General features: G+C 38.7%; 1 protein-coding gene across 1 annotated transcript in view; it reads right to left on the bottom strand.

Annotated features, from left to right (window-relative positions):
* WNK1 (WNK lysine deficient protein kinase 1) overlaps positions 1-26,367 on the bottom strand; it is a 134,464-nt gene that overhangs the window by 17,541 nt on the left and 90,556 nt on the right. The window contains 17 exon segments of the mRNA XM_049783240.1: positions 284-367; positions 2,737-2,820; positions 4,059-5,503; positions 6,367-6,489; positions 6,652-6,709; positions 7,472-7,645; positions 8,416-8,532; positions 8,971-9,133; positions 9,429-9,526; positions 12,829-12,978; positions 17,025-17,100; positions 19,433-20,679; positions 22,887-23,003; positions 23,005-23,061; positions 23,063-23,110; positions 23,112-23,144; positions 26,028-26,215. Of these exon segments, the coding sequence (XP_049639197.1) occupies positions 284-367; positions 2,737-2,820; positions 4,059-5,503; positions 6,367-6,489; positions 6,652-6,709; positions 7,472-7,645; positions 8,416-8,532; positions 8,971-9,133; positions 9,429-9,526; positions 12,829-12,978; positions 17,025-17,100; positions 19,433-20,679; positions 22,887-23,003; positions 23,005-23,061; positions 23,063-23,110; positions 23,112-23,144; positions 26,028-26,215 (4,262 nt within the window).

Below are 26,367 nucleotides of genomic sequence, written 5' to 3'. Positions count from 1 at the left end.
TTTTTTTTTAATTTAAGTCATTGGATTTACAAAGTCATTCATAGCTGGGTTATGGGAAGATTTTATCAAGATTTTAGGGGCTGGAGAGATAGCCTGGAGGTAAGGCATCTCTGCCTTCCATTCAGAAGGATGGTGGTTCAAATCCCGGCATCCTATATGGTCTCCTGTGCCTGCCAGGGGCGATTTCTGAGCGTAGAGGCAGGAGTAACCCCTGAGTGCTGCCGGGTGTGACCCCCCCCCCCAAAAAAAAAAGAAAAAGAAAAAGAAAAAGAGATTAACTTACATCAACTGCAGATGTCATTGCAATAGAATCTGGACTCAGTGTTCTTCTCAATTGAGCATCAAGATCTTCCAGAGGTTGTTGGGACTGAATAAAAACAACTGGTGGTAAGCATAGGTCTTGCATATTCAGAGTTAATGCATGTACGTATGTGTACACACACTTTGAGTTCTCTTTAATTCAAAGAGTACATTTTGAATGAGAAAATAAGACTCACTTCTAATTTTTACTTTTACAAAGCTATCTTTTAAAAAATTGGGGTTGGAGAACTAATGTAGTGGGTTTAAAAAACACTTGTCTTTCATACAGTCAACCTTGGTTGGCTCTCTTTCACCATTTACGGTACTGCAGCCCTGGCCAGGACACCTTAGCACCAGAGCAAGACTAAGTAAGCCCTGATTACCACTGAGCATGGGCCAAAAAATAAAAACCCATAGTAAACAAAACTGGGAGCTGATGCAGTAGGTTCTAGAAAAGATATCCTGAGATTAAAGATGCAGAAATAATTCAGACTCCTAGCTCTGTGCTCAGAAACTGCTTCTGGCAGGCTGGGGGACCATATAGGATGCCTGGAATCGAAGCCAGGTCATTCTGGCTGCATGCAAGGCAAATGCCCTACCGCTGTGCTATCACTCGAGGTCCTATATGGATTTTTCTTTCTTTTTTTTAGGTTTTTGGGTCACACCTGGTGACACTCAGGGGTTGCTCCTGGCTCAGCACTCAGAAATCGACCCCGGCAGGCATGGGGGACCATATGGGACAACATGATTCGAACTACCATTCGTCCTGGGTTGGCTGCATGCAAGGCAAACGCTCTACAGCTATGCTATCTCTCTGGCCCCCCTATATGAATTTTTAACAAACATTTCCCTACTGAGAATAACACAATCAGCTGAAATTGACTGTGGGATAGGGTAGTAATGATAAATAATTACATATACTGGAGACAAATCTATCATGTTTCACTGAATGTATTGAACTGAGTTTAAGACAGAAGCCTCACATTCATCCTGTTGATCTCAGTCAGTTCCTCTTACCAAGACCAGCAATGTCAAATACACACATAATTTTGTTTTTGGGCCACACCCAGGGGTTCTTGGAGGGTTACTCCTGGCTTTGCACTAAAGGGGGACCAGATGGGATGCCAAGGATTGAATCTGGGTTTGCTGGGAATTAGACCCAAGGCAGCCACATCCAAGGCAAACACCCTACCCACCCTCCCGCTGTGCTATTGCACGGATCACATACTTACTTTCCTAAGTTAGAACCCCTATACTATCCCCACCTGTAAGCAAGCACGGAATTTTATTATGTGGTCACTAAAGCAAATGTCAAAAATTCAAAAAACAAATGATTGCATTGAATTTGTAGAGTCAAGTAATGCTAGTTATGGATGTTATATCCTTTCCTAAAACACTGTTAATTTTAGTCAGACAACATGTTTTAATTACACAATGGCTTAGAACATAACCACATTTCTTTTCTTTTCCTTCCTTCCTTCCTTCCTTCCTTCCTTCCTTCCTTCCTTCCTTCCTTCCTTCCTTCCTTCCTTCCTTCCTTCCTTCCTTCCTTCCTCTGTTTTTTTTAGTCAGACATGTTTTAATTACACAATGGCTTAGAACATAACCACATTTCTTTTCTTTTCTTTTCTTCCTTCCTTCTTTTTCCCTCCCTCCCTCCCTCCCTCCCTCCCTCCCTCCCTCCCTCCCTCCTTCCTTCCTTCCATCCCTCCTTCCTTCCTTCCTTCCTTCCTTCCTTCCTTCCTTCCTTCCTTCCTTCCTTCCTTCCTTCCTTCCTTTTTTTTCTTTTTTGGTTTTTGGGTCACACCCGGCAGCGCTCAGGGGTTAATACCTTACCTCCATGCTACTTCTCCAGCCCTACATAACCACAATTCTACAAAAGTTTCTTATTTTCAAGACTATAAAATTTCACCTTTCTACAAAAGTGTAAAAACTAAGAGTTAAGAACCAGAGAAAGTGCAGCAGGTAGGGTGCAAGACCTGTGGATGGCTAATCAGGGTGCAATCACCAGCACCTTATAGATTCTCCCATGCATACCTGCAATGATACCTGATTGCTAAGCCAGGAGTAAGCCCTGAGCACCACTAGTTGTGGCTCCAAAACAAAAGGTAACAAAACCCTAAAAGTTATAGTAAGTGATAGTGAACTTCACTATTTTCTTCTTTTATAGGAAATGAAAAATAGAAGTTATTGAAACATTTTCTGGATGACTTAATGCAGTATTACAAACTAAAGAAATATGAAGCTTCTTTGTTAAATAGCATCTGTTACATTTTTATAAATCATAGCTATTTTAAAATAATAATTATAATACATTTGTTATAAATTATTACTAAGTAAAACTAAGCAAAAAGCCAAATCATGCATTGGAAAATTTAAACAAGCTATGTGAAGGAAGATAGGACCCAGGTAGAAATCTACCAAATCTTAAGGTACCTGAGTTAGTGAGGTTCCTGGAAAAGAAGGCAGCTGCTCACTGGGTGGAGCACCAGCTGAAAGTTCAGTTCCTATGGGCAGCACCTATAGACAATAAAGGGAAATCCAAGTCCATGAAACACAAAAAAGTAAGTATTACATACCTAAGACTAAATCAACCCATTTGAATGCAGAAGCATAAGAATAATATGCATCTAATTAAAGGATGCGTGCCATCTGATAATACTGGCAGACTATTATCTATCAGGCTTTTACTAAAGTACACAAGACTTTTTTAAGGCAAATCTGATCACTGTTGAGTGTGCCCCCCCTCAAAAAACCCCCAGAAACAACAAAAAAGAAAAGGCAAGGTGAAAGATGGGTGAAACATACAATACCGTAGAGAAAGTTTAAATTGGAGAAGACAAGAGAGGTTGAAGACAGAAGAATGAGAGGAAATAAACTAAGCAGAATTAGAAAATGCATTCTAGTTATTTTATTCCCAGCATCAGATTTTCTTTTCCTCCATATCAATACTACCATTATTTCCCACTTTTTGCTAACACTCAAAATATACATCTGAAGGGCCGGAGAGATAGCACAGCATTAGGGTGTGTGCCTTGCATGCAACCGACCCAGGAGGGACCTGGTTCAATTCCCGGCATCCCATACGGTCTCCCAGCCTGCCAATTCTGAGTGCAGAGCCAGGAGTACCCCTGAGCTCCGCTAGGTGTGGTCCAGAAACCAATCAATCAATCAATCAATAAAGTTTTTTTAAATGCATATCCGTGCAAACTAATCTTCATTTTAATTAAGATTTATGAATTGCTGGGCCGGACAGATAGCACAACGGCAAGGTGTTGCCTTGCATCAAGAAGATGGTGGTTCAAATCCCAGCATCCCATATGGTCGCCAGAGCTCGCCAGGGGCGATTTCTGAGAGTAGAGCCAGGAGTAACCCCTGAGCGTTGCCGGGTGTGACCCAAACACCAAAAAAAAAAAAATTTAATGAATTGTTATTACCATGTTTTTCTAGAAAAGTATTTTGCTTCCTTTTGGGAAATATATTTCTTCAATGTGAAACAACCAATAAGAAATACTTATATTTCTGATTATAATACAGGTAAACTGTAACAATTATATAATTAAAAAATTATACAGTATAATAAGCAAAATAACTGCCAAATTAAAAAGATTCCATAGATCTTTATGTATAAATTTAAAGTAATACACCTACTATAAGCTAGACATTTTTATAATTCTTCTAATTCACAAAACTAATTTGAAGGCTGGGAGGGAATAAAAGATCATTGCTGTCAAACTATTTCAAAACAGGAATCTTACTGGAGTCTTAGGTAAAGGTGACTTCGATGGTGCGGTTCCAGGTTTCACTCCAGCGGTAGTGCTGACTGTGGCTGAAACGACTGGCGTAGAAACTTGACCTGGTGTGCCCACTGGTATAACCGACACACCAGTTGTTCCTACTGGCAAACTGGCTGGTGGTAAACAAGTACTTGTAGTGGAAGTTATGAGTTTGCTTGGTGCCACAGCAGTTGTTGGTATGCCTGGTGGGACGGTGGTCTCTACGACTAGGGAAGTCTCCAGAGACACAGAGGCATGTTGAGCGCCAGATGAACTGGGTTCACTAAAGAGAGATCGTAGCTTTTCCTCTAGGGTCTTTATGTCATCAATCCCAGGAGCCTTGGGTTGTGTATCAGCATCCATTTCAGGACAGTGGGTATGCGGTTGGTTGGGAAGCAAAGCCGGCTGAGGCTGACTATGAATGAGTGTCTGTTGAACAGCAGGCACATTGGCAACAGGCTGTACCAAGGGTGGGATGCTAGGTACTTGGGGTAATAAAGGTGTAGATGTAGGTGCTGCTTGGGCAAGAACGGGAGTAGAAGATATCGCCGATGGGACAGGCAAAGGATGCGACCCACTAGGCTGAGCAACAGAACTAGATACTCCAATTCCAGGGGAAGAAGTGGAAGATGACGTTGCGAGAGGCAAAGCCAAGCCAGTTGTACTGCTATGCGATGTTTTATCAAGTGAATGTGCACTAACCACCACCGTTTCAGCTAGAGCAGGAGCAGAGGTGCTGCTACTAAGGTGAAAGGACGGCTGTGAAACTACGCCTGGGTATGAAGTGGCGGTGGAAACTGATGTCGACGTGGCTCCCGCAGTAGCAGTGCCTGTTGCCTGTTGAGAGAGTACAGGTGGAGCCTTAGCGCCTGGGGCAGCAGCAATGCCCACTGCAGAGGCTGAAGGTGTTGACACTGGTATAGAGAAATTCCCTATACTGGAAACAATGCTCCCCGATATGGGAGCCTGAACTGACTGAGAGGTTGTCACTACAGAATCAACAGTTGTTACTGTGGTGCCTGAAACCACACTGGAAAGCACTGGGGATTCAGACACAGGTGGTATAGGGGGACCACTTGAAGTTATTACACTTATGCCAGTGGCAACCTGAACAACCCCCTTTTCAGTGGGCACTGTACTCTCAGACTGAATGGCTGATGCAGAGATATCATTAAGAGAGATGCTTGTTGCAGGGACTGACACTGAAGGTATGGCTACTGGTGGGACTGGGACTCCAGAAATGCTGCTCATAGAAGGAGTTACTACTGGAAAAGTTGGCCCTGTATGACTAAAATTGGGAGGTGCTGTATTGGGTCCTTCAGTTACTTGGGCATGCTTAAGTTCAGAAAAGGCCTGTTGTAGACTCAGAGATGAAGCAGAGTGTGACAAATTCATTCCAGCACTCTGAGATGTAGTAGAAACAGCAACTGCAAAGACAAAAAAAAAACCCATTCAGGGGGCTGGAGAGATAGCATGGAGGTAGGGCATTTGTCTTGGGTGCAGAGGATGGTGGTTCAAATCCTGGCATCCCATATGGTCCCCCCCGAGTCTGCCAGGAGCGATTTCTGAGTGTACAACCAGGAGTAACCCCTGATCGCTGCCAGGTGTGACCCCCCCCCAAACACACACACACACACACACACACACACACACACACACACACACACACACACACACACACACACAAAAAACAACCCCATTCAGAATCAGTTTATTTAAAAATGAGATTTCGGGACTGGAGAGATAGCACAGCAGTAGGACATTTGCCTTGCACGTGGCTGGCCTGGGGATGGACTTGAATTTGATTCCCAGCATCCTATATGTTCCCCGAGTCTACCAGGAGCTATTTCTGAGCACAGAGCCAGGAGTAACCCCTGAGTGCCACTGGGTGTGACCTCAAAAAAAAATTAATTAATTAAAAACAGAGAGATATTTCAAAGACTGCCGACTACCTTAACTCTCCATTTTTGAATTATCAACAAGATTTAAAAACTTGTCTAAGAAAATGACTGCCTCTTAATCAACATAATGAAACTTCTGGGGGACAAAAACCTTGGAAGTTACTTCAAAACATAGAGTCGTACTAAAAAGAAAACCAAATACTACTCTATTTTGTATTGGAAGTACTTTTTTTTTTCCAATCCCCCTTTCCCACCCACCCATTTCCCTTTCCATAGATGTATTGGTTAAATATAATCCAGTTTTCCACCCTACTTTATGAGTCTGATGACAAAATTCCAAAATTACAGCTGCAGTATGAGTTACAGAAGTAACAGAAACAAGCCCTTACCCACATCTGACACGTCAGTGCTGAACATTTTTGATTCTCGTAGCCGACTTTCAGGAACAGGGCTCACTATAAATCGTCTTCCAGCAGAATGAACAACTTGAGTGAGAGAGCTGGCAGGAATGCCTGGTAAAAAAAAAAAAATAGAACAAAAACCCCACTTATTCTCATTAATTAATATACACATATACACACACAAGCCAGGAACATGTAGCTTCAAAATTTTATTACTAGCTCACAACTTCTGAGGTAAAAATAAATACAAGAATGGAAGGAAAAGAAATTCACCTATTTGCTGTGGTGGGGAAGATGCAGGCATTGGTTCTTTGAACTCTCCTTCCAATTTCTACAACAAACAGAAGTGATTTATTAGATATTCTGCATAGAAAACTTAGCACTATAAATTTTTTTTAGATAATTTTTTTCTTTATTTTTTGGAGGGGTTCTGGCTGTTCTTTTTTTTTCATTTATTTATTTATTTATTTATTTATTTATTTTTAATTTTTATTGTGACCAAAGTGCATTACAAATCTTTCACTGCATCATTTATGGTACATAGTGACAATGAATGAGGGGCATTCCCACCACCAGTGGTGTCCTTCCTCCGCCCCTGTTCCCAGTATGCATCCCTTATCTCCCTCCTCGACCCCCCAGAAGGCTAATGCAACTGGTTTCCACTTTACAGCTTGTTGTAGATTGAGCATCTATTCCACCGTCATTGGAGATAAAAAGGATAAAAATAAGGGGAGAAAAATATTTGGTGAAAACTACCAAGAAAAGAAAAAAGAGAGAGAGAGAGAAGAAAAAAAAAAAGAAAAGAAAAATGGAAGAAAAAAGAAACAAATGGACCCGGCAAATAAAAATAAAAATAAATCTCTAAATAATAACCACAAGAGTGAAAAAGAAAGAGAAAAGTGGAAGAAAAAAGAGAAGGAAAATAAAGTAAAAAACTAACAAATCAAAACAAAACAAGAAAAAGTATGGGTGCTGGAGTGGTAGGGTTTGGCGTTCCCCCCACTTTTTTTTTTTTTTTGCATAGGCACAGAGATTCAGCACTATAAATTTTAAATAACTAAATAAAGCTTCAATGTGAAAATACTAAACTTACTTGAGAACCTGAAAAGGCATAATCGTCCTTTCCTTGCAGACTTTCCAAACTCTGGTCACCCTCTGGTTCCACACTGACATCCTCACTGAGCATTTCATCAGCTTTTTCAATAATTTCTCGCACCTGGTCCACAAATGACTCTCTTTCTATTGCTAGGATAAAGTCATTGTTCACCTATAAAAAAATATGATATTAATACAGTGTTTTTCAATTACTATCTTCAGGACTTTCTTTTTCTTTTTTTTTGGGGGGGGGGGGCGCGACACCCGGTAACACTCGGGTTACTCCTGGCTGTGCACTCAGAAATTGCTCCTGGCTTGGGGGACCATATGGGACTCCGGGGGATTGGACCATGGTTCACCCTAGGCTAGCGTGGGCAGGTGGACGCCTTACCGTGTGCGCCAACACTCTGGCTCCATATCTTCGTGACTTTTGACCTACATTATTTTTGTCTATCTGTGACCTACATTATTTTTATTAACATTTTGAATCACTCCTAGTGGTACCCAGGGACTGAGCCTGGGTCAGCCACATACTAGGCAAATGCCCTACCCACTGTACAATCATATCACTCTGGCCCCTATTTATGTTAACCTTCAATGTAGTGCCTAATTTGACTGTCTTACAGAAAAACATCTCTAAATCACATTAGGTGTGCAATATAATAATTATGAAGAAAAAAATACATGTCAAACAGGTAACAAAGTATTTCTTATATGCTTAAGGTAATGAATTTAAAGATCAACTTTTTTGGGGGGGCCACACCTGGTGATGCTCAGGAGTTAATCTTGGCTCTGCACTCAGAAATTGCTCCTGGCAAGGGGGACCATATAAGACGACAGGGGTTGAACCAGGTTCATCCTGGACCTGCCACTATACTATCGCTCTGGCCCCATTAAGATCAACGATTAAAGCAACAGCTGAAACTCAAGATCCAAACATACCATAATTGTTGCTATCTCCTCTGGGTTGTCACCATCTAAATCAAACTTGAATGTGACCATTTTTCGATTATGAGTCTCTAACTGACATTCTACTACTCGATCTCCTTTATTTGAAACCTAGAAAGGAAGGAAAGACACATCTCAAATAACAACGAACTTTTACTGAACTTGAGAAGATCATAAAGATTATCACTTGAACTTGAGTCTGATATTATCTCTATACCTTGGAGTATGGTACTTTGTCTCTTTGTAACAAAAAAGCTTGAGATGACTGGTTAGGACAAAAAATAGAGCTATGTTGTAGAGCAAATACTTTTCATTTCTAAAGTACAGGGCTTGAATCCTAGCAGTACCAATGCCATCCCCATAAAAATTGGCTTTTGAGCTACTTACAATCTTCCATGAAGAATGTAGAATGTAAAAATAGTGCCTTATCACAGAAATGTGGAAAACTTATCATTTGAAAGTGACTGAGAATCTACATTCTTTTTCATCTAACTGAGCCTTTAGGAATACTTAAATATGAATTATATAAACCCCGCAAATAATACGTACATTCAAAATTCTTAATTTGGGGCGTGAAGTTTTTTCATGTCGAGAGCGACTTCTTACAGATTTTCGATAATGCCGTTTAGTTGTTCTCCCTTCATGCCGTCCACCAGATGGTGGGACATTTTCATTGCCATCACTCATCCCTGAAGCAGCATCTGAATGTGCACTTTGAAAAGAAGAGTTTACTTTAGGAGAACTCGATATTTGAAATGTTAATGTTTCTTCTTTTTCGGTTCTGGAATGATGATCTTTGGTGCAGTATCTGAGGTTTACATCTGGATCTGTGCTCAAGTCACCCTGGCAGTGCTCAGGTAACCATATACGGTGGCAGGAAATGAACCAGGGTTGGCGACATGCAAAGCAAGCATCTTAACTACTGTATTCAATCTCTGGCAACCCCATTTTGGAGTTTCATACCACCCTGTCCACTAGTTAAGGAAGCAGGATTTAATTTTACATACCTGTCTATAGAAGAGGCCAGTGTGGTAGGCTGACTGGGCTGTGGCTGTGCTATTGGAATTGGCTCTGAAGACACAACCTGAGACACTCCCTGAGTACTCTGAATAGGAAGAAAAATCCAAATCTTGGTAACAACACATTTAATTTTTATTACTAACCATCCCCAAATGCTACTCTTTTATCCTTCCCCTCCCAGATCCTAGAAGCACAAAATTTACTAATAATGATCAGTATTCAGCATCTAGATACAGTGGCCTTAAAATGTCAAAAGAAATTTCTAAAGCAAGCCTCTGGTACAGATGGCTTGGTGTGACATCAGCCAACATAGCTGCCAGGCAGTGAGAAACTACAACTTGCCATGCAGCCAGCATCTTACCAGAAGTGTGCAAGAGGACAGATAGAGTATAGTGCAAAGATGACTCACATCTTTCTCCTAAACAGGGCAAAAATAGTTACCAGGAGCACAGCAAGACAGATATTCTTATACTGCCAATGGCAAGAATTTGTGAAAGAACAAGGATGATGGCTAAAGAACTGGCTAGAGAAGTGAAGTGCTGATCAGGTTATCTTTTCCAAGACACACTCACTTCCCAGCAGAACAGCCAGTGGCAACAAGGCCCCCACATTGGCATTTCATTCTGCTGTAAAGAAAAGTCATTCAGAAGTTAGTTTTGAAATAGTCTACAAATGCGCCTAAAACCAGGGGAACTTGTTTCTCCTGTGTCCTTTTTAATCCCACTATAAATGTTTTATACATAAACGTGCAATTAATTCCATTTACCTCCAGAGCTGCTTGCTGGGAGGATGTTGTGGGGGGTTGTTGTGCTAAACTCACTGGTGGTTGGGATACTTGAACCTGTCCTCCTAGACTGCCCACTGGAACCAAAAGATTTGATTCCACATATGGCTGCACCAATGTAGGAAAATAACCCGATGCAGACAAAGCTTCTGTAGGCATGGGAGGGGATAGAACTGTAGAAGGGTTGCAAACAGAAGCCGCGGTGGAAGAGGGAACAATATTTGAATCTCCTGGGTATTGTGATGGCAGTCGAGGTGGGAAGCCCTGTGATAGAAATGAGGAAGGCGAGTTAGTGCAGGTTGGGCCATCAATTAGCAAAATAGCAAGACATGAAAATAAAAAGAAAGTGCACAGAAAAGAAGAATAGTAATTCATCTTATATGAATACTTTTTTTTTGGGGGGGTAGGGGCCCCATCTGGCAGTGCTCAGTGGACCATAGAGGATGCCAGGGTTTACTTGGGCTGGCCTCATGCAAGGCTAATACCCTACGGGCTATGCTATCACTCTGGTCCCACATATAAATCTCTTAAAAGCAATTTTAAAATGATTCTTGGAATGATCAACATGGTTCATTTTAGGGGACAAAACACTAAACTTTAAATTATTGTTTCCTCACCTTCCCGGAGATTATTTAAATAGGAGGATCACCTATATTTGCTTCTAGAAAAATACTTTCCTTCTCAACTAAAACAGAAGAATAAATCTGTTTATGGTTTCAGTCATTAAATCATAATGTAAAATGTTGATTTTATAAATCCAAAGCTGAGGATTTTATTAATGATACCATGTTGGTTATTCTACTTACAAAAAGTAGTCTGATGTTCTTTAATATTACAATATTTATTATTCAATCTGCTTCTACTAAATACTAAAAAAGCCATTTTCTCATAAGAAAAATGGAAATGAATCAATAGATTATCAGGCTATTATCCTATTTCAGAAGCTTATTGTTTCAACTTCTCCAAGTGAGAACAGCATCTTTCGCTATTCACTGCTAGTTATTCTGACATTCTGACAGATTAAAAACCTTGATGGTCTACTGTGAGAACCAATGCTCTGGTGCCCTTTTTTTTTTAACACCAGCCAACACAATACCTGGTATAGTACATCTCCAGAGGGAAGTGGAACCTCAGCAGCTTGTCCAAGGCTAGCTGGTATTCCCATGGACTGAACTGCTGGTTGCAGGAGCTGTGGGTGAACCTGACTTGGTAGCTGAGTCACAGGTTGCAGAAGGGTTGGATGCTGACTATGAATCATAGTTGATCCCCCTGGAACTGCAGCTACTGTAGCAGATGAAGTCAAGGTGAGCAGAGGCTGATTAATGCCAGCTGCAATTGTGATGGGCATGGATGAGAAACCTGTCTGAGCTGCAGACACATGAGGAGTTGATATGGGAATTTGAGAGACAGGGTACTGAGGGAGTATGGATGTAGGGACTGGCTGCCCCATAGGAAGGAAATGAGCACCAGAGTGGACTGGAACAACTGAGGGTTGTGTTGCAACTGGGATCTGAGGTTCGCCTTGAATAGTTGGTACTGGCTGGGAAACTGGAAGCTGGGAAGGTAAAGAAAAAAAAAAAAGACTTTAAAAAATATAAAGAAAAGCAAAAAAGCAAGGCTGCCAAAAGCAAGATTCATTAGCCCAAGAAGAAAAAAACAACAACAATAACAACCTGCATACATTAGTGTAAGTTAATGTGCCATTAAGAATAGGGAAAGGACAGCAGGGAACAAATAAGCTGATAGAGTAACTCCTATTTCAAATCTTTTATTGTACACTATTTTGGAAATTCACCTCTTTCAACCAAGAAAGAAGGCAAAGGCATTTTTTTGTTTGCTTTAAATGAATTTATATGAATTCCTCCACAACAGATCTAGACTCATTCATATCGTTTTTCTATACCACACTTCACGGTTTCTAGGGTGCAATAACCACCTGATTATCTTAATGTGTGAAACTAAGTTACAGCTTAAAATTGATTTGTGCTGGTACTCAGTTTAACAGAGGAGTTTATGAATGACAGCACCTGAAATGCAATGAAATATGAGAAATAACACATTATGCTGAAAGACAAGCACAAGCTGAAAAAGGGCACTCAAAATAGCATACCTTGTATAGGGGTCTTAGAAAAAAATTCTATGTAAGATTTTTATGGCTATCAATGAAGGAAAATAGTGCAAAATCCCCAAAATATCAAAAAGCTAAATATTAGATATAGAACATATCAGAGGCTGAGCTACCAAAATAATTTTATTTTAGCTCATGGGTTTTTACACCTGTCCAAATGTTTTTTTTTATATGTATGTTTGTGCTCAAAAGGCCACACAGAGTGCTGGGAACTGAATCTGGGTCATCTGTGTACAAGGCAAACATCCTACCATTGTGCTATCTCTAGCCCCCTCTCCTGTTAAAATGATTTTATATTGATAGACACACACACATGTGTGTGTGTGTGTGTTATATAGCCACTGACACAGCTAACACTTTTTCTTTTATATTTGCTATGAAATGAATCAATTTAAGATTTTTATTAGAAGGAAATGTAGAAACAAAGGTTATAGAAACATCCTTTTTAGAATCCTATTAGATATTAAGAGTTTACCTGCTTTCCTGATGATACTTGAGGCATGACCTGTTGGATTTGAGGTTGACTCACAGGCTGTGTAGCAGAGGTCTCACTGGGGGTTGATGTTTGTGGAAGCGAATACTGCACTGTCTGTTGAGGAGGGGCTGTCTGTTGTATTCCCTGTTGCTGAGAATAAAATACAATTACTCAGTTTATTTCAAGTCATTTTAATAGCATATTTCTAAGGCAGTTATGTTGTGGTTTCCTTCGGCAGAAGGTAATCAACTGCAATTTTCATAAACAACATGAACAGTCCCCTAATTCACCAATTCCTCTATAAATTCCTTTATCCTCTGGAGCTACTTATTTTGGGTCACATATAGCAGTGCTCAAGGCTTACTCCTTGGCTCTGAGCACAAGATCACTCCTGGCAGTGCTCAAGAGACCATAACATGGTGCCCACATATTGAACTTGGGCTAGTCCCGAACATCTTACCCACTGCACTATCTCTCTAGCCTATGACAGTTTTTCAATCTTTAACAGTACACAATTAACCAATGTTTCCAAACCTAAGTCTCTACAGGGTCTTTGAATGCCATATTAAATTAGATCCTTTCTCATTTTTTCCATTTCTAGTATAGACTCTCACTTTAACTCCTATATAAAATTAATAAAATCTCCTTTAATTGCTTTCCTTTAACACTAAAATTGCTTGAATGAAGCTTAACTGATGCAAATAGTAGCGTCTGTGTCAACAATTGTATCAACTATATAATTAATATGCTTGAACTATAGCTGAATAGTTATAAAATAAAAAGTGATGAATTTGAAATTGTAGCTTTACCATTTATTTATTAATTTTAATACCAAAGTAAGGTTTCTTCTTTAAAAAAAAAAAAAAGACACAACTCAAAGTAGAGCAAATGAGAATAAAACTTGGGAATGGGGCCCGGAGAGATAGCACAGCGGCATTTGCCTTGCAAGCAGCCGATCCAGGACCAAAAGTGACTGGTTCGAATCCCGGTGTCCCATATGGTCCCCTGTGCCTGCCAGGAGCTATTTCTGAGCAGACAGCCAGGAGAAGCCCCTGAGCAACACCAGGTGTGGCCCCCCCCAAAAAAAACAAAAACAAAACAAACAAACAAACAAAAACTTGGGAATGATCAGTTTTCAAAGTACTCTGGTGACAATATACCAAAATAAACTTAATATATTATTGTACCCTAACATTAAATTTTTTTGTTTATTTTGAGGCCACACCCGGTGATGCTCAGGGGTTACTCCTGGCTAGGAGAAATCACTTCTGGCTTGGGAGACCATATGGGATACTGGGAAATTGAACCGCAGTCCATCCTAGGTCAGCCACGTGCAAGGCAAAGTCCTTACCACTGCGCCCACTCCAGCACCTCTGATAATATTCTTCTTTTTTGTGGAGGGAAGTTTCTCCCATCAGTGGCAGGGGAATGGAGGTGGGGATGGCAGTGGGGGAGGGGGGGCTGGAGCACCTCTTCTGGAGATACCTGACATGATAGTTCCATGCTAAGCATTGTACACTAGGGCCACTAGAGCTATACCCAGAATTACTGCTTACACGGCCAGATAGTGCCAGGGACTGCACTTGAAGCTTATATCTAGCCTCTCTGAACTACTTTTCTGGACCAATGTTTACATGTTTCAATTTATTTATTGATATTTGCTCCATACCTGGCAGTGTTTAGGGGCCATGTCTTACTCTGTGCCTGGAGGTCATTGCCAACGGTATGCAGAGAACCAAGCAGTCACAGACTGCTTTATGGCCACATCAAAATGAACTCTGGCATTCAGAGCATTATCTATCTAGTCTCTTGCTTTAATTTTAAAGATACTGTACACATCATGAAAGCAACTTAATGTCTATATTTCTGTTATTAATTGTTGAACAGGGTGTTTGACAAAATAAAAAATGTTCATAAGCTTCAGTTAAATAGAAAGTAAAAAATATCTGAAATTGGGGCCAAAGCAATAATAGCATAGTGGTATGCTTGTGGCCTTGCATGTGGCCAACACAGGATGGTACCCGGTCAAATCCTGGCATCCCATATGGTCCCTCGAGCCTGCCAGGAGCGACTTCTGAGCACAGATCCAGGAGTAACTCCTGAGCACCACTGGGTGTGACTCAAAAACCAAAATAAACCAAAAATAAGTCCAAAACCCTGAAATTTCTACATATGGCTATAAAATAAATTATTCAGAAAGGTAGTTGATGGGACCATAAAGCAGTGGAGGAGGACTGGAAGATAATGGTGAAAAGACCTTGAAATCACAGATGCAGGGATTGGTGCAGAACTCTGCAATTATAAAATAATGAATTTAATACTAATATAAACTATGATAACTCAATTTTATTTTTATTAATTAATTAATTTAGGTTTTTCGGCCACACCCGGTTACACTTGGGTTATTCCTGGCTAAGCACTCAGAAATCGCTCCTGGCTTGGGTAACCATATGGGACACTGGGGGGATTGAACCACAGTCCTAGACTAGCGTGCAAAAAGCAGACACATTACCACTTGCACCACCGCTCCACCCCCACCTTTCGATAACTCAATTTTAAAATGACTTCTCATGACTTGCTTCTAGCAATTATTGATATTTTTTAATATTTTTATTTTGACCAAAGTGGATCACAAATCTTTCACAGTAATATATTAGGTACATAGTGACATTGAATCAGGGGCACTCCCACCACCAGTGCTGTCCTTCCTTCACCCGTTCCCAGCATGCATCCCATATCCCCCCCTCCTTTGCACCCCAGGTGCTTGTATAAGTGGTCCCCTGTGTCTAGCTTGTTGTAGACTGGATATTGATTCTATTGTCACTGACTTTGAATTTGGTGTTTAAGTCTGATCATTTTTTATTTCTACTCAATGTTCACACAACTGTTTGGTCTTGGAACCATCCATTATTTCCCCCTAAATTACTTATTTTGAGGAGGCTACTTTAAGTAACTCATTATGATATACCATACAACTAGCAATCTTCATAAAACAGAAAAGGCAATTCCTTATTAAACTGGTTTTAGAGGGGCCAGAGAGATAGCATGGAGGTAGGGCGTTTGCCTTGCATGCAGACGGTGATTCGAATCCCGTCATCCCATATGGTTGCCCCCCTCCCCAGCCTGCCAGGAGTAACCCAAAAACCAAAACAAAAAAAATATTTTAGAAATGTTTAATAGAAAATAAAGGTTTAGCAAAAATACCACCACCACCACCCCCATTAAATAAAATAAATAAATAAATAAATAAATAAATAAATAAAGATAAAGTTCTCTAGAGTTAAGTTTGGGACTTTATAACATGTAAAATAAAACTATGCTTACAGAATATACCCATACAGCTAAGAAAAAATCACAATCTATCTTTTATATCGGAAACTCCAGTGGTTGAATCTTCTTGCTATCTGTAGATTCAAACATCAGTGGATAGGAGATGGTGCAGTGTCTCAAGTCTCTGTCTTGCAAACTAGAGGCTATTAGATTTTTTTTGTTTGTTTTTGGTTTATTGGGCCACACCTAGTTACTTCTGGCTCTGTGTGCTCAGAAATCACTCCTGGCAGGCTTGGGGGAACCAGAGGGATACTGTGAATTGAACTTGGGTCCGTCTCAGGTCATCTGTGTGAAAGGAAAATGGCTTACCCGATGTCCCCTAATTACCAATTCTTAAGTATTTTGGAGTCTGGAGTGATAGTATAGTGGGTACGCGTTTGTCTGCACATGGCTGACCTAGGTTCAAACCTCAGCATCTTTTCAGAAGTAATTTCTGAGCACAGAGTCAGGAATAAAATCTGAGCATCACGGGGTCTGGCCCAAAAACCAAAAATAAATAAATAAATAAATAAATAAAACGTAAATAGAAATAAACTGATGTCCTTTGTTAACATAATCGTTAAATTTTATGTACAATCATTTAAGAAGGCATATCATTTATAGTATCAGTAACAATGATTTTCTGAATTTCTAGTACAGAGCCAGGAAAAAAGACCTGAGTATTGTAGGTGTGACCCAGTCCTCCTCTACCTCAACAAATATCAAATGTGATTTTTTTTTTTGAAATGAACACAAGAAATGCTATACTTCTTGGTTTCCCTTTCAAAAAATCAAGCAAGTCATTAAAAGCAGTTATTTAATCTCTGAAGAAATGCAGAACAGTTGCTTTGGCACCCTTAATTCCTAAAAGGTAAAATTATTCTCACCTGCTGAGAATGCTGAATGGGCTGGGAAGATGGAACCCCTGTTAAACTACTTGAAGATGGCTGCCCCTGTGCCTGAAGGAAAGAAGTAAAATCCAATTAGAAAAATTCTAAATTAGGTTTTTGCAATAAATGTTTACTGTCCTGAGAGTATGCTTAAGACCAAGATGAAACATTATTTTAACTATGAGTGAGAGAAACCACTGGGAAATACTTTGTAAGGAAAGGTTAGAAAAGGATACTATCATAGAACATAAGCTAAACCCATACAAATACCAATGATAATTAAAACCTAATCTACCATTCATTATGTGTCCAGGGTATAATTTTTACTGGTCAAAATTGTAAGATTCTGCATAAAATTATTTTAGTGAAAATTTACTATCTGGCAAACAGTGCTGTAAAAAACAATCTGAACGAACGGTTAAGAAAAAGTAAGTATGCACTAACTGCTAACTTGGATCCTCTTTAGCTACTTTCATAAGTATCATGGCGATCATCAAACGTGTAAAATACCTATTGCAACCAACTGCCAAATATCTAAAAGCTACAACCATTAATGCAGGGATTTTATTGCCTCAAATCCCTTCCCCTACTCTGGAAAATTTATGGTTGCTACAAATGAGAGAGATGGCTTCTTATAGTGAGTAAGTAGAGGCCACAGATACTGCTCACCATCCTATAGTGCTCTAACAGCCTTCTACCACAAAGAATTATCCAACCCAAAATGCCATTAGTGTTGAATTTGAGAAAGCCAGATTTAAGAGTACTCCAACCATCAAAAAAACAAAAAACAAACAAACAAAAAAATTAAAATAAACAAGAAAGTGAGAAATGAATGCAGAGCTCTAAATAGTAAGTTACAGAAATAAAAAGCACCTTTGCTGTTTCATTTCCGTTTAGAAAGGACTTCATTTGCTGCTTACTTGGATATACATCACATTTTGCTGTCTTGCACCTGGTTACTCAAAATATTCAATTGTTTTGGTAAAATGTGTGTAAACTAACTCTACCTGATCACATAAACATTTACTCAAGTTTTAATAGAGAATGGCTGGCAGTAAATTCTGATTTATAGTATGTGGTGACAAGTATATAATTTAAGTATACTGCATGCCCATCCATACAGAACAATTTCTAGATTTCATTGTTTCTTTGTAACATTTGAGGTAACTAATATTTGATGTCCATTTTCAGAATGTTTATGTACTAGTAGGGGCAAGAATACAGGAAGAAAGCAGTACGAAGATCATGTATTGTACGAACAAGAGAATATAAAGTCCAACTGATGTCTTAAAAAATAATTGCATAGTCTCCTTTAGATATTCCATAGCATTCATATATTTGGTAAAATATATTGGAGATAGATCAATAGGGAACCCCGCCTCTTGATTTTTAGTATGTCCAATACTTTGTTATTTCCAAAACAGGGCAACATGTTCATATATATAAACAGCAAAATTTAAATTTGCTGAGGAAAATAATATGATCTGAGGTTTTTAATAATCTTCAGCTTGCAATATATATCACAAATTCTTTAAACACGTACCACAAATTCTTGAAACAAAAAGAAAAGAATAAACATAAAAAATCCTACCTCTCACACTAGGTACTAATTTCATTGCCAAAAATTAGAATCAACTTTACAAATTAAGAGTTTATTCAGATATAATATATAATGACTTATTTGAGTAATGCCATTAAAAAGGCATTTTTCTTTTCTGAGGCTCAATAATTAGTAAATGTTTCCTTTGATGTTTTATCACCAATGAAAATTCTGTGTATTCTTTGTGTCTGGAGGCCATTTTCAACATTACTTGGCCCTACTTTGTGGGTCAGACTGCTAAATGCTAGACTTCAGCAGGTCTGGGTGACCAGAACTTCGCCCACCAGTGCTCAAGAAACCATGAGTGTCAAGGATCAAACCTGTATATGCCAAGTTTGTGTTTCAGCCCTTTTCTGTGTATTGGTAACACAACTTACAAAAAAAATAATCCTGATTTCTGATAACAGAAAAAAGAACAACTCTTGATTTTTCAGCTAAGTGTGTATGCTTCTAGGGAGAAACACTTCACATTAATATTTTAAAATAAATACTGCCGAGTTAACTTTAAATGATAGACACTGGCATTTTCACAACTAGATAAAAGTACTACAAACATGTAGAAAAAATTGGTTTTTATGAGTAACTAAAATTTTAGGTTCGTGTTCTCCTATCCAAGGTTTTGAACGTGTTAAAAGTAAATTAAACACTTTCTCTCATATTTTGTTTTTAAATACAATTAAGCTTATAAACCCCCAATCTGGAAAACTCTACCAAAAAATTAAATATTCCTCTTAAATGGAAAGGATAGAAAGCTTAAATGTAGTGGTACATCGTAGAGTAGTTTAAAAAAAATGGTGGAAGTTTTCCTATAACCTGTGGATGGAGTGTAGATCCTCCTGAAGAAAATGAAGCAGATAAGACCTGCTGAGATGTGGTTCCTTGGGGAAAACAGAAGAAAAGTGGGGATTCTTGTAACACTGTCTGAGGCAGACGGATAAAAGGTAATGAGACGTCAGAGCCAAAAGATGCAGCTGCTCCCCCTGTAGGGGGAGGTGATTGAAAATCACTAGGGTCTGAAGAAGTAATCTGTGAGGAATCACTGGAATATTCTGGGCTTCCTATTGGCCAGTTCTGTCCGATAGGCTCTACTACAGAAACGGTCAACTCTGGGGCAAGGTAATTATGCTGCTCTTCAGTCACAGGCTGCAGGCGACTATGTAATCCAACTGACTGAGGAGATGGTTCTTCCTGATTCAGATCCACTGTAACCTGTTGATTTCTGTAAAGACGCTGAGGTAAAACGCCTCCTCTTTCTCCTGAAGAGGAGCTGGGTGTATGAACATGGAACTCAAAAACACAATTGCTTCTGCTCTCATTGTTATGCGTTAACACAGCAGGTGCAGAATGAGGAACAAAGACAGGGTGAAGTTTCAAACGTGTAGCATCAGTACCAAGAGGTGCAGAAAGACTAGACAGGGGGGATCCTGAATTCAATCCAGAATCTAATCTTAAATTCTGAAGGTGTCCTACCAGAAAAGCCTGTTGAGATGGAAATTCAAAGACAGAACTTGAGGTAGGGCCCCCTTGGACTGGCTTCTGTTCAGCTGTCTGTTTCATAGCACTTGACAGTACGGGTGAGTTGTAAGGAACACCCTCATACTGTTCTGCCACTCTGGCCTGGTAATGCACCCCAGCTAGATATACTGTTTCCTGAGGAATCAAGTAGTGAGCTTCTTCTGAAAGCACTAGTCCAGGTCTATAGTCACTGTAAACTTGAGCTGGTTCAAACACAGGATGAACCGGTCTCTCACATGGTTCTCCAGTGATTGTACTGACCGTGGTCCCCAACATAACTACTGCCTCTGGTGTCCAGTTAGTTGGGCTGCCACCAGGTGGAAGATGATTTTGGCCAACAGTCCTCAGCAGGGGCTGGCAGTGGCGGGTTTGGGCTTCCAGGAAGGAGGTGCTCTTACGCCGCTGGGAAACAGCCACCTTCGGTGGACAGGTAGGAGGTGGTGAAAAGGAAACTGGACGCTCATGAATAGTTGGGAAAAATATCTGTGATTCTGGGAATGTTGGGGTCCCCCCACACGGATGCGCCATGGACTGAGGCTGTATCAACATGAATAAGACAAGTAATTCATACATTCATATGTGAAATCACATTAGACATGCACAACTGGGTAGTTCTGTGTAACCCTATGAAATGGTTACACCAAATTTATAATTAATAAAAAAATAACAATGCTTCTGGAAATTCTGGGTATAATAAAAATCCACTAAATACATCCAGGGTTGATCGATTGATTCTATGAGACTCTGGTTTAGTTAAAAGCTGCTTTCCCATGACTTTTTTCAAGGAAACAGAATAATTTAGCTTCTGAGTATTCTGTTTGTACTAAGAATACCTCATTCAGTCATGCAAATTGCATCAGTGGGAAATGAGTAAAGGTAAGAATATACTTTCAAATTAAGTCCAATAATTTTTATAATAAAACTCTTCCCATGTTCCATATTCTTATCCTGTGGCATTGTGAACGATTTTTCAGTACATTTGATCAATCAATGGTATTACTTCTGAACAGAAATAAAGATTTTTGATGAACCAAAACCACTAAACTACACTAGTAGCAACATTGCCTTTCCTCAAAGTAGATAGAATTAAGTGTTATAGATGTCAAGTCACTGAATGACCGCCTTAAAAATAATCCTAGTTAAAGGTTCAATTACTGGTGTTCACATCATTGCCAATGCATTTTTTTTTTTTTGAGGGGGGAATGTACTGGTTCAAACCCAGTAGTACTCCAGGACTACTCCCTGGGTGTTATGGTATAATAAAGTGTTGGGGATCGAATCTGAGAGGCACCTGTACACAAAGTTTGTGCTCTAGTCCCGTGAACCATCTCCCTTGGTTAACAATCAACTTGATTCATTATCACTTTTTGTTTATAAAAGCAGCTTTAGTTTTTTTTTTTTTGTTTGTTTTTTTTGTTTTTTTTGTGCCACACCTGGTGAAGCTTAGGGCTTACTCCTGGCTATGCACTCAGAAGTCACTCCTGGCTTGGGGGACCATATGGGACACCTGGGGATTGAACCACGGTCCGTCCTAGGCTAGCACTGGCAAGGCAGACACCTTACCGCTAGCACCACCACACTGGCCCTACAGCTTTAGATTTAAAACTAAATTTAAGCAAAATAAAAATCTAATCTTGGAACAAAAGAAACAAGATATGCTATACTAACTTGTTTTCATGGAATCTTAAGAGAAGATAAATTTTGAGTTTTTCAAACAGGAAGACTTCTAACTTGGCAAAAATGGCTTGGCAGAGATTTCTTCACAACTAAAAATGGATTTCTATTTTGAATCCAAATGTCCATTTTATATTTACATAAGAGCATCTTCAAAATACATAAACAATTACATAATTATTCTTCTAAATAGGAATCTGAAAATTGGGGGATAACAATCAGTGTTCATTAAACTCATTATCTAGAAAAGCAGCAGCAAGGACCCCCAGTGCTTATAATTTTAAAAGAGAGATCTTTATTATAGACATGAAGGAATCCAAAAGAATATGCAATTACACGTGTCTAACATATTCATTAGAATTATGATCATCTTATTCAACTTGATAAAGTAAAAAACCTTCCCTGAGAAAAAATTATGATTCAGTTTACTGAGAGATTGTTTTAGACTATTTTGGGGGAGCAGCTGGGAATACATCTAATAATGCTCAGGGATTTACTCCAGTGCTCAGGGAATAAACCCAAGCCTTGCTACTATGTTCAACCTGTTGAATTTCATATATAGAACTTAGTGAATTACTACTAGCTTTCACTATAGTTATTCTTCACTAACTGGGGACAAAAAACAAACAAACAAAAACAGGCAGGGGGACCACCAATCAGCTTCATTAGTGTTTTTTTATATCTGGATAGTGACTGGTTTAGAGAAATTTTCAAGTCAATAATTTATTGAGTTTTAAATAAATCACATATTTTTCACTATAATTTGAAAATGTAGTTCATAAATATTGTAAGGGAAACAAATATAAAGGGTTTTTATATTGAAAATTTATAACTTGTAAAAATTTAGATTTTATTGCATTTTTATACATGGATATATGCCATGGGTGATGTAAGTATTTTCTCTCATTATTTCTTTGCTCTTCAACACCCCTTAAAGCTATGTAACTAACAAAAAAGATCCCTACAGGAAACTTTAAGTCTTATTTGTTTTGTTTTTTTTTTTAATTTATTGATGCCTGGATGTATTCATTGGTAATATTTTCATTTGCAGGAAGTTTATGGTTACATACAGTACTGACAAAGAGGGAAGGCAGGCTGGAGCGTCGGTACTTGCGCTGGGAGGCAGAGTGCATAGGCAGGACACTCTCCAATGCTTTAGAAAGCTTTTCGGCAAAAGTTTCCTCAGGGGCAGTCCGAAGGAGGGAAGGAGAAAGAGGTGCAGACAGCACTGGTGGTGGGGTGGAAGGAGCACTGGGAGAGATGCGGGACAGAGAGGGAACAGCAGAAAGATGGGGAACACAAACCGACATGCTACGGCCACGACGAAGCTAAACAGAAAACAAACACATACATGAAAAACACAGTAGTGTGAAAACAAAATAACCAAACGTACAATGATAACAATGCATAGTTGACATAAAGAAATGTTCCATCCTCCCCCATTTCCACATAGCCAATGCTTTTGAGGAAAGATGTAACTCCATAAGCACACAAGCAGAACAGAACTATTCTATCTGGTAGGTTAATCACAGGTATGTTTTTACATTAATGACCATGATAATAATCAATTATCTTCCTAAATGTTCTGAACATAAACTGCTGCAAATGTATAAATAAGAATGACCAACCATAGTAGCAAGACAAGAAAAAATGATTAAACAAGAATGAATTCTATTAGTTTAATGCAGACTGTAAGATGCAAAAGATTTAAAGACTTTGCAGAAGATGTGGAAACCTCGTATAAAAAATCCTGTCCATTAGATTTTAGAAGGTATCAAACTAATATAAAAGTTGATTACAACTTATATTTCTATCGCTAATAGTATAAGTAATTTACTTCAAAAAACATTTGCTTCCTTGAAGTGATTTGATTAAAAACAGAGAACACTCTAAATTCCCACTAAAGATGAAGAAGAAAGTAACAAAAAATGAACCAAAGTCATCTCCCTTCATCCCAAGGTCTATTTGAGACTCAACTGAGATTTACAAACTTTCAGACACTTTAAAGGTTTTCATGCAAGAACAAAGCAGTATGTATCTAGTACTATTAGGTTGTTCCGAGCAAGTTATTTCCCTTTAGATACTGTGAAATGTGTAATTAGAAATTTTTGTTTTCCAAAATTGGTTGCATAAATTCTAGGTCAAATTTATAGCTTATCTGCAGCCAGTATATAACTATCACCTGTAGCTGAACAGTTTCATCCCTAGTTCTGATTTTTTTCTCCATTTTCACATTTATTCTAATTTAATTCTATCCATAACTGACATCAGTGTAAGCGATGGTATATATTATTTCTGTAGTAAGCATAAGACTACAATAAACTTTTGTATTTAGTAATTCTTCACAGTAACTCCAGAGAATATTGTCACTAAAAAAATAAGACAACAGTATGCATTTAGAGAATAAGCAAGCTTTGTACTGTTTAAATAATGTTTGTACTTTCTTTGTTTTGGGGCCACACCCAGCAGTGCTCAGGGGTTACTCCTAACTCTGCATTCAGGAAATCACCCCTGGTGGGTTCAGGAGACCTTATGGAATGCTAGAGATAGTACCTGCGTTGGCCACATTGCCTTACCAGGTTTAAAATGTTCATACAGATCATCTAATGTATTTTCCTACAAGAGATCTAATATTCAGATCCTGGGATGAGGTAAAAGATTAAAGCTCTATTTAAAAAAGCCATAAAGTAGATTTAAATCAGAACAGGAATAGAAACTTAATAAATGTTGACAAATGTTTGTCAAAACCAAAAATACATAATGTATAGATCTTTATTGAGTTCTCTATCCTGCCTAATTATTTTAAAGGTTAGAAAATAGACTTGAAAAGGTAAGTACATTAGTAGTGTTTATCGTGTTAATGTGGCCATTCATCTTAGACCTAGCCAAAGCAGGACTGATAAATGAACTATTAAGCAAATAATCTCTTTTAATCCAAGATGTAGGATACAAGATCAGAGCAAGCAGAAGTATTTTTCTAACGGAGAAAGAATTTAATGAATTGGCATTCCACAAAATTCATATTAAAAGTTTCTGAGAAAGAGAAAAAAATATCTGTCTAAAGACATCATCAATAAATATTATAGAGTAATCCAATTCCTTTCTGAAATAGATGATATATTTTATTTCCCTCTGAAGAATCCAGAGGATCAGCAATGGTTTTTCTGTTCATTTGTTTAGTTTGGGCATATTTGACTGTTCTTAGGGCTTACTCCTCCTGATTCTATGGTCAGAGTTCGCTCTTGGTGGGGCTGGGGGTCCGTATGTGATGCCAGGAAGAGAATCAGAAGAAATCGCGTTTTGTTATCTACTTCTTGCTTTATTTTTTACTCTTTTTTTTTTTTTTTAATTTTATGGGGACCATACATAGTCCTGGGGATTGAGCCTGGACCAGACACATGCAAGGTCCTACCTCCTACACTCTCCCTTCAGCCCATCTACTTCATTCTTTAAACAAGAATGACTAATGTAAAATATGAGGTAATATTGAGTGTGTGTGTGCGCAAATATGCACGTGTACATGCATAAAATATTGCAGGAAATTATCTCCCTAATTTGATTCTGAAGATATGTCAATAACAAAACAGATACCAAGTTGGGGAAAAGCAAATGAACATATACCGGGGAAGGAACTTGGGTCCAACAGACTATAAGGCAGGAACACGCATAGCAAACTGATGATTAAACACAAGCGTTAAATTAAATGGTCATAACAAATAAGGGATTCCTTCACTCTCAGGAACTAACATGCAGCATTCTATAATGATACGAAGGTCTTACCTGTGTTTACACAATAAAAAAGATCTTAGAAAAAAATGCAATTCTCCTAATAAGTAAACTTTGGAAAACTCTCCTTGTCCCCATACCCAAAACAATTGAATCTGTAACGTATGCTGCTCTATACAGTTTCAACTTTAAGTACTAAAGAAAATTTTATCTTTAATTAAATACATTAGACTAAATGTGTACGCTGTTGTTTAATATAAGAAAATTTAGCTACTTCACTGACATTAACATAAATGTCCTATTTAGCAAGAACTACTCCATGATACCACTCCATGAACTACTCTATAATAAATAAACCCATCTCCTTTGGAAATACAGCTTTAAAAAAATCTTTTGAATTAGAGGCTCTTGCTATTACATGGGTGGTAGAAAGAACTAATTAGCTATTGGCTTTGGTTATAGCCTTTTCTCAAACATTTACTTACCATACTTGAAGATGGATATACCCCATGGGGCTGAGATTGTGCTTGGACAGTAGAAGTTGTATGTCCTGGGACTGTGCCAGTAGAATGTGCCTGTTCATGTTGGGAACCATATGAAATTGTCTGTTGGCTGCTCACTCGAGATTCTGTAAAAACAGACGATCCCTGACCACTATCAATTGTCCCATCAGCTGAAAGAAAAAAAGGCCAAAAAGGAGAGAAATCACAAAAAGTAGATTCACATTTTGCCACAACAAAACCATGATTTAAGAGTTAAATATTTTTCCTTGCACAGATCTAAACTAAATAAAAGATTAATGGTAATTATAAGTAAATTTCTAAG

The sequence above is a fragment of the Suncus etruscus genome, chromosome 11 (assembly GCF_024139225.1).
Source record: "Suncus etruscus isolate mSunEtr1 chromosome 11, mSunEtr1.pri.cur, whole genome shotgun sequence".
NCBI classification, from domain to species: domain Eukaryota; kingdom Metazoa; phylum Chordata; class Mammalia; order Eulipotyphla; family Soricidae; genus Suncus; species Suncus etruscus.
Note: the sequence above shows the minus strand (reverse complement) of the source record. Positions and strands in the feature narration are given on the sequence as shown.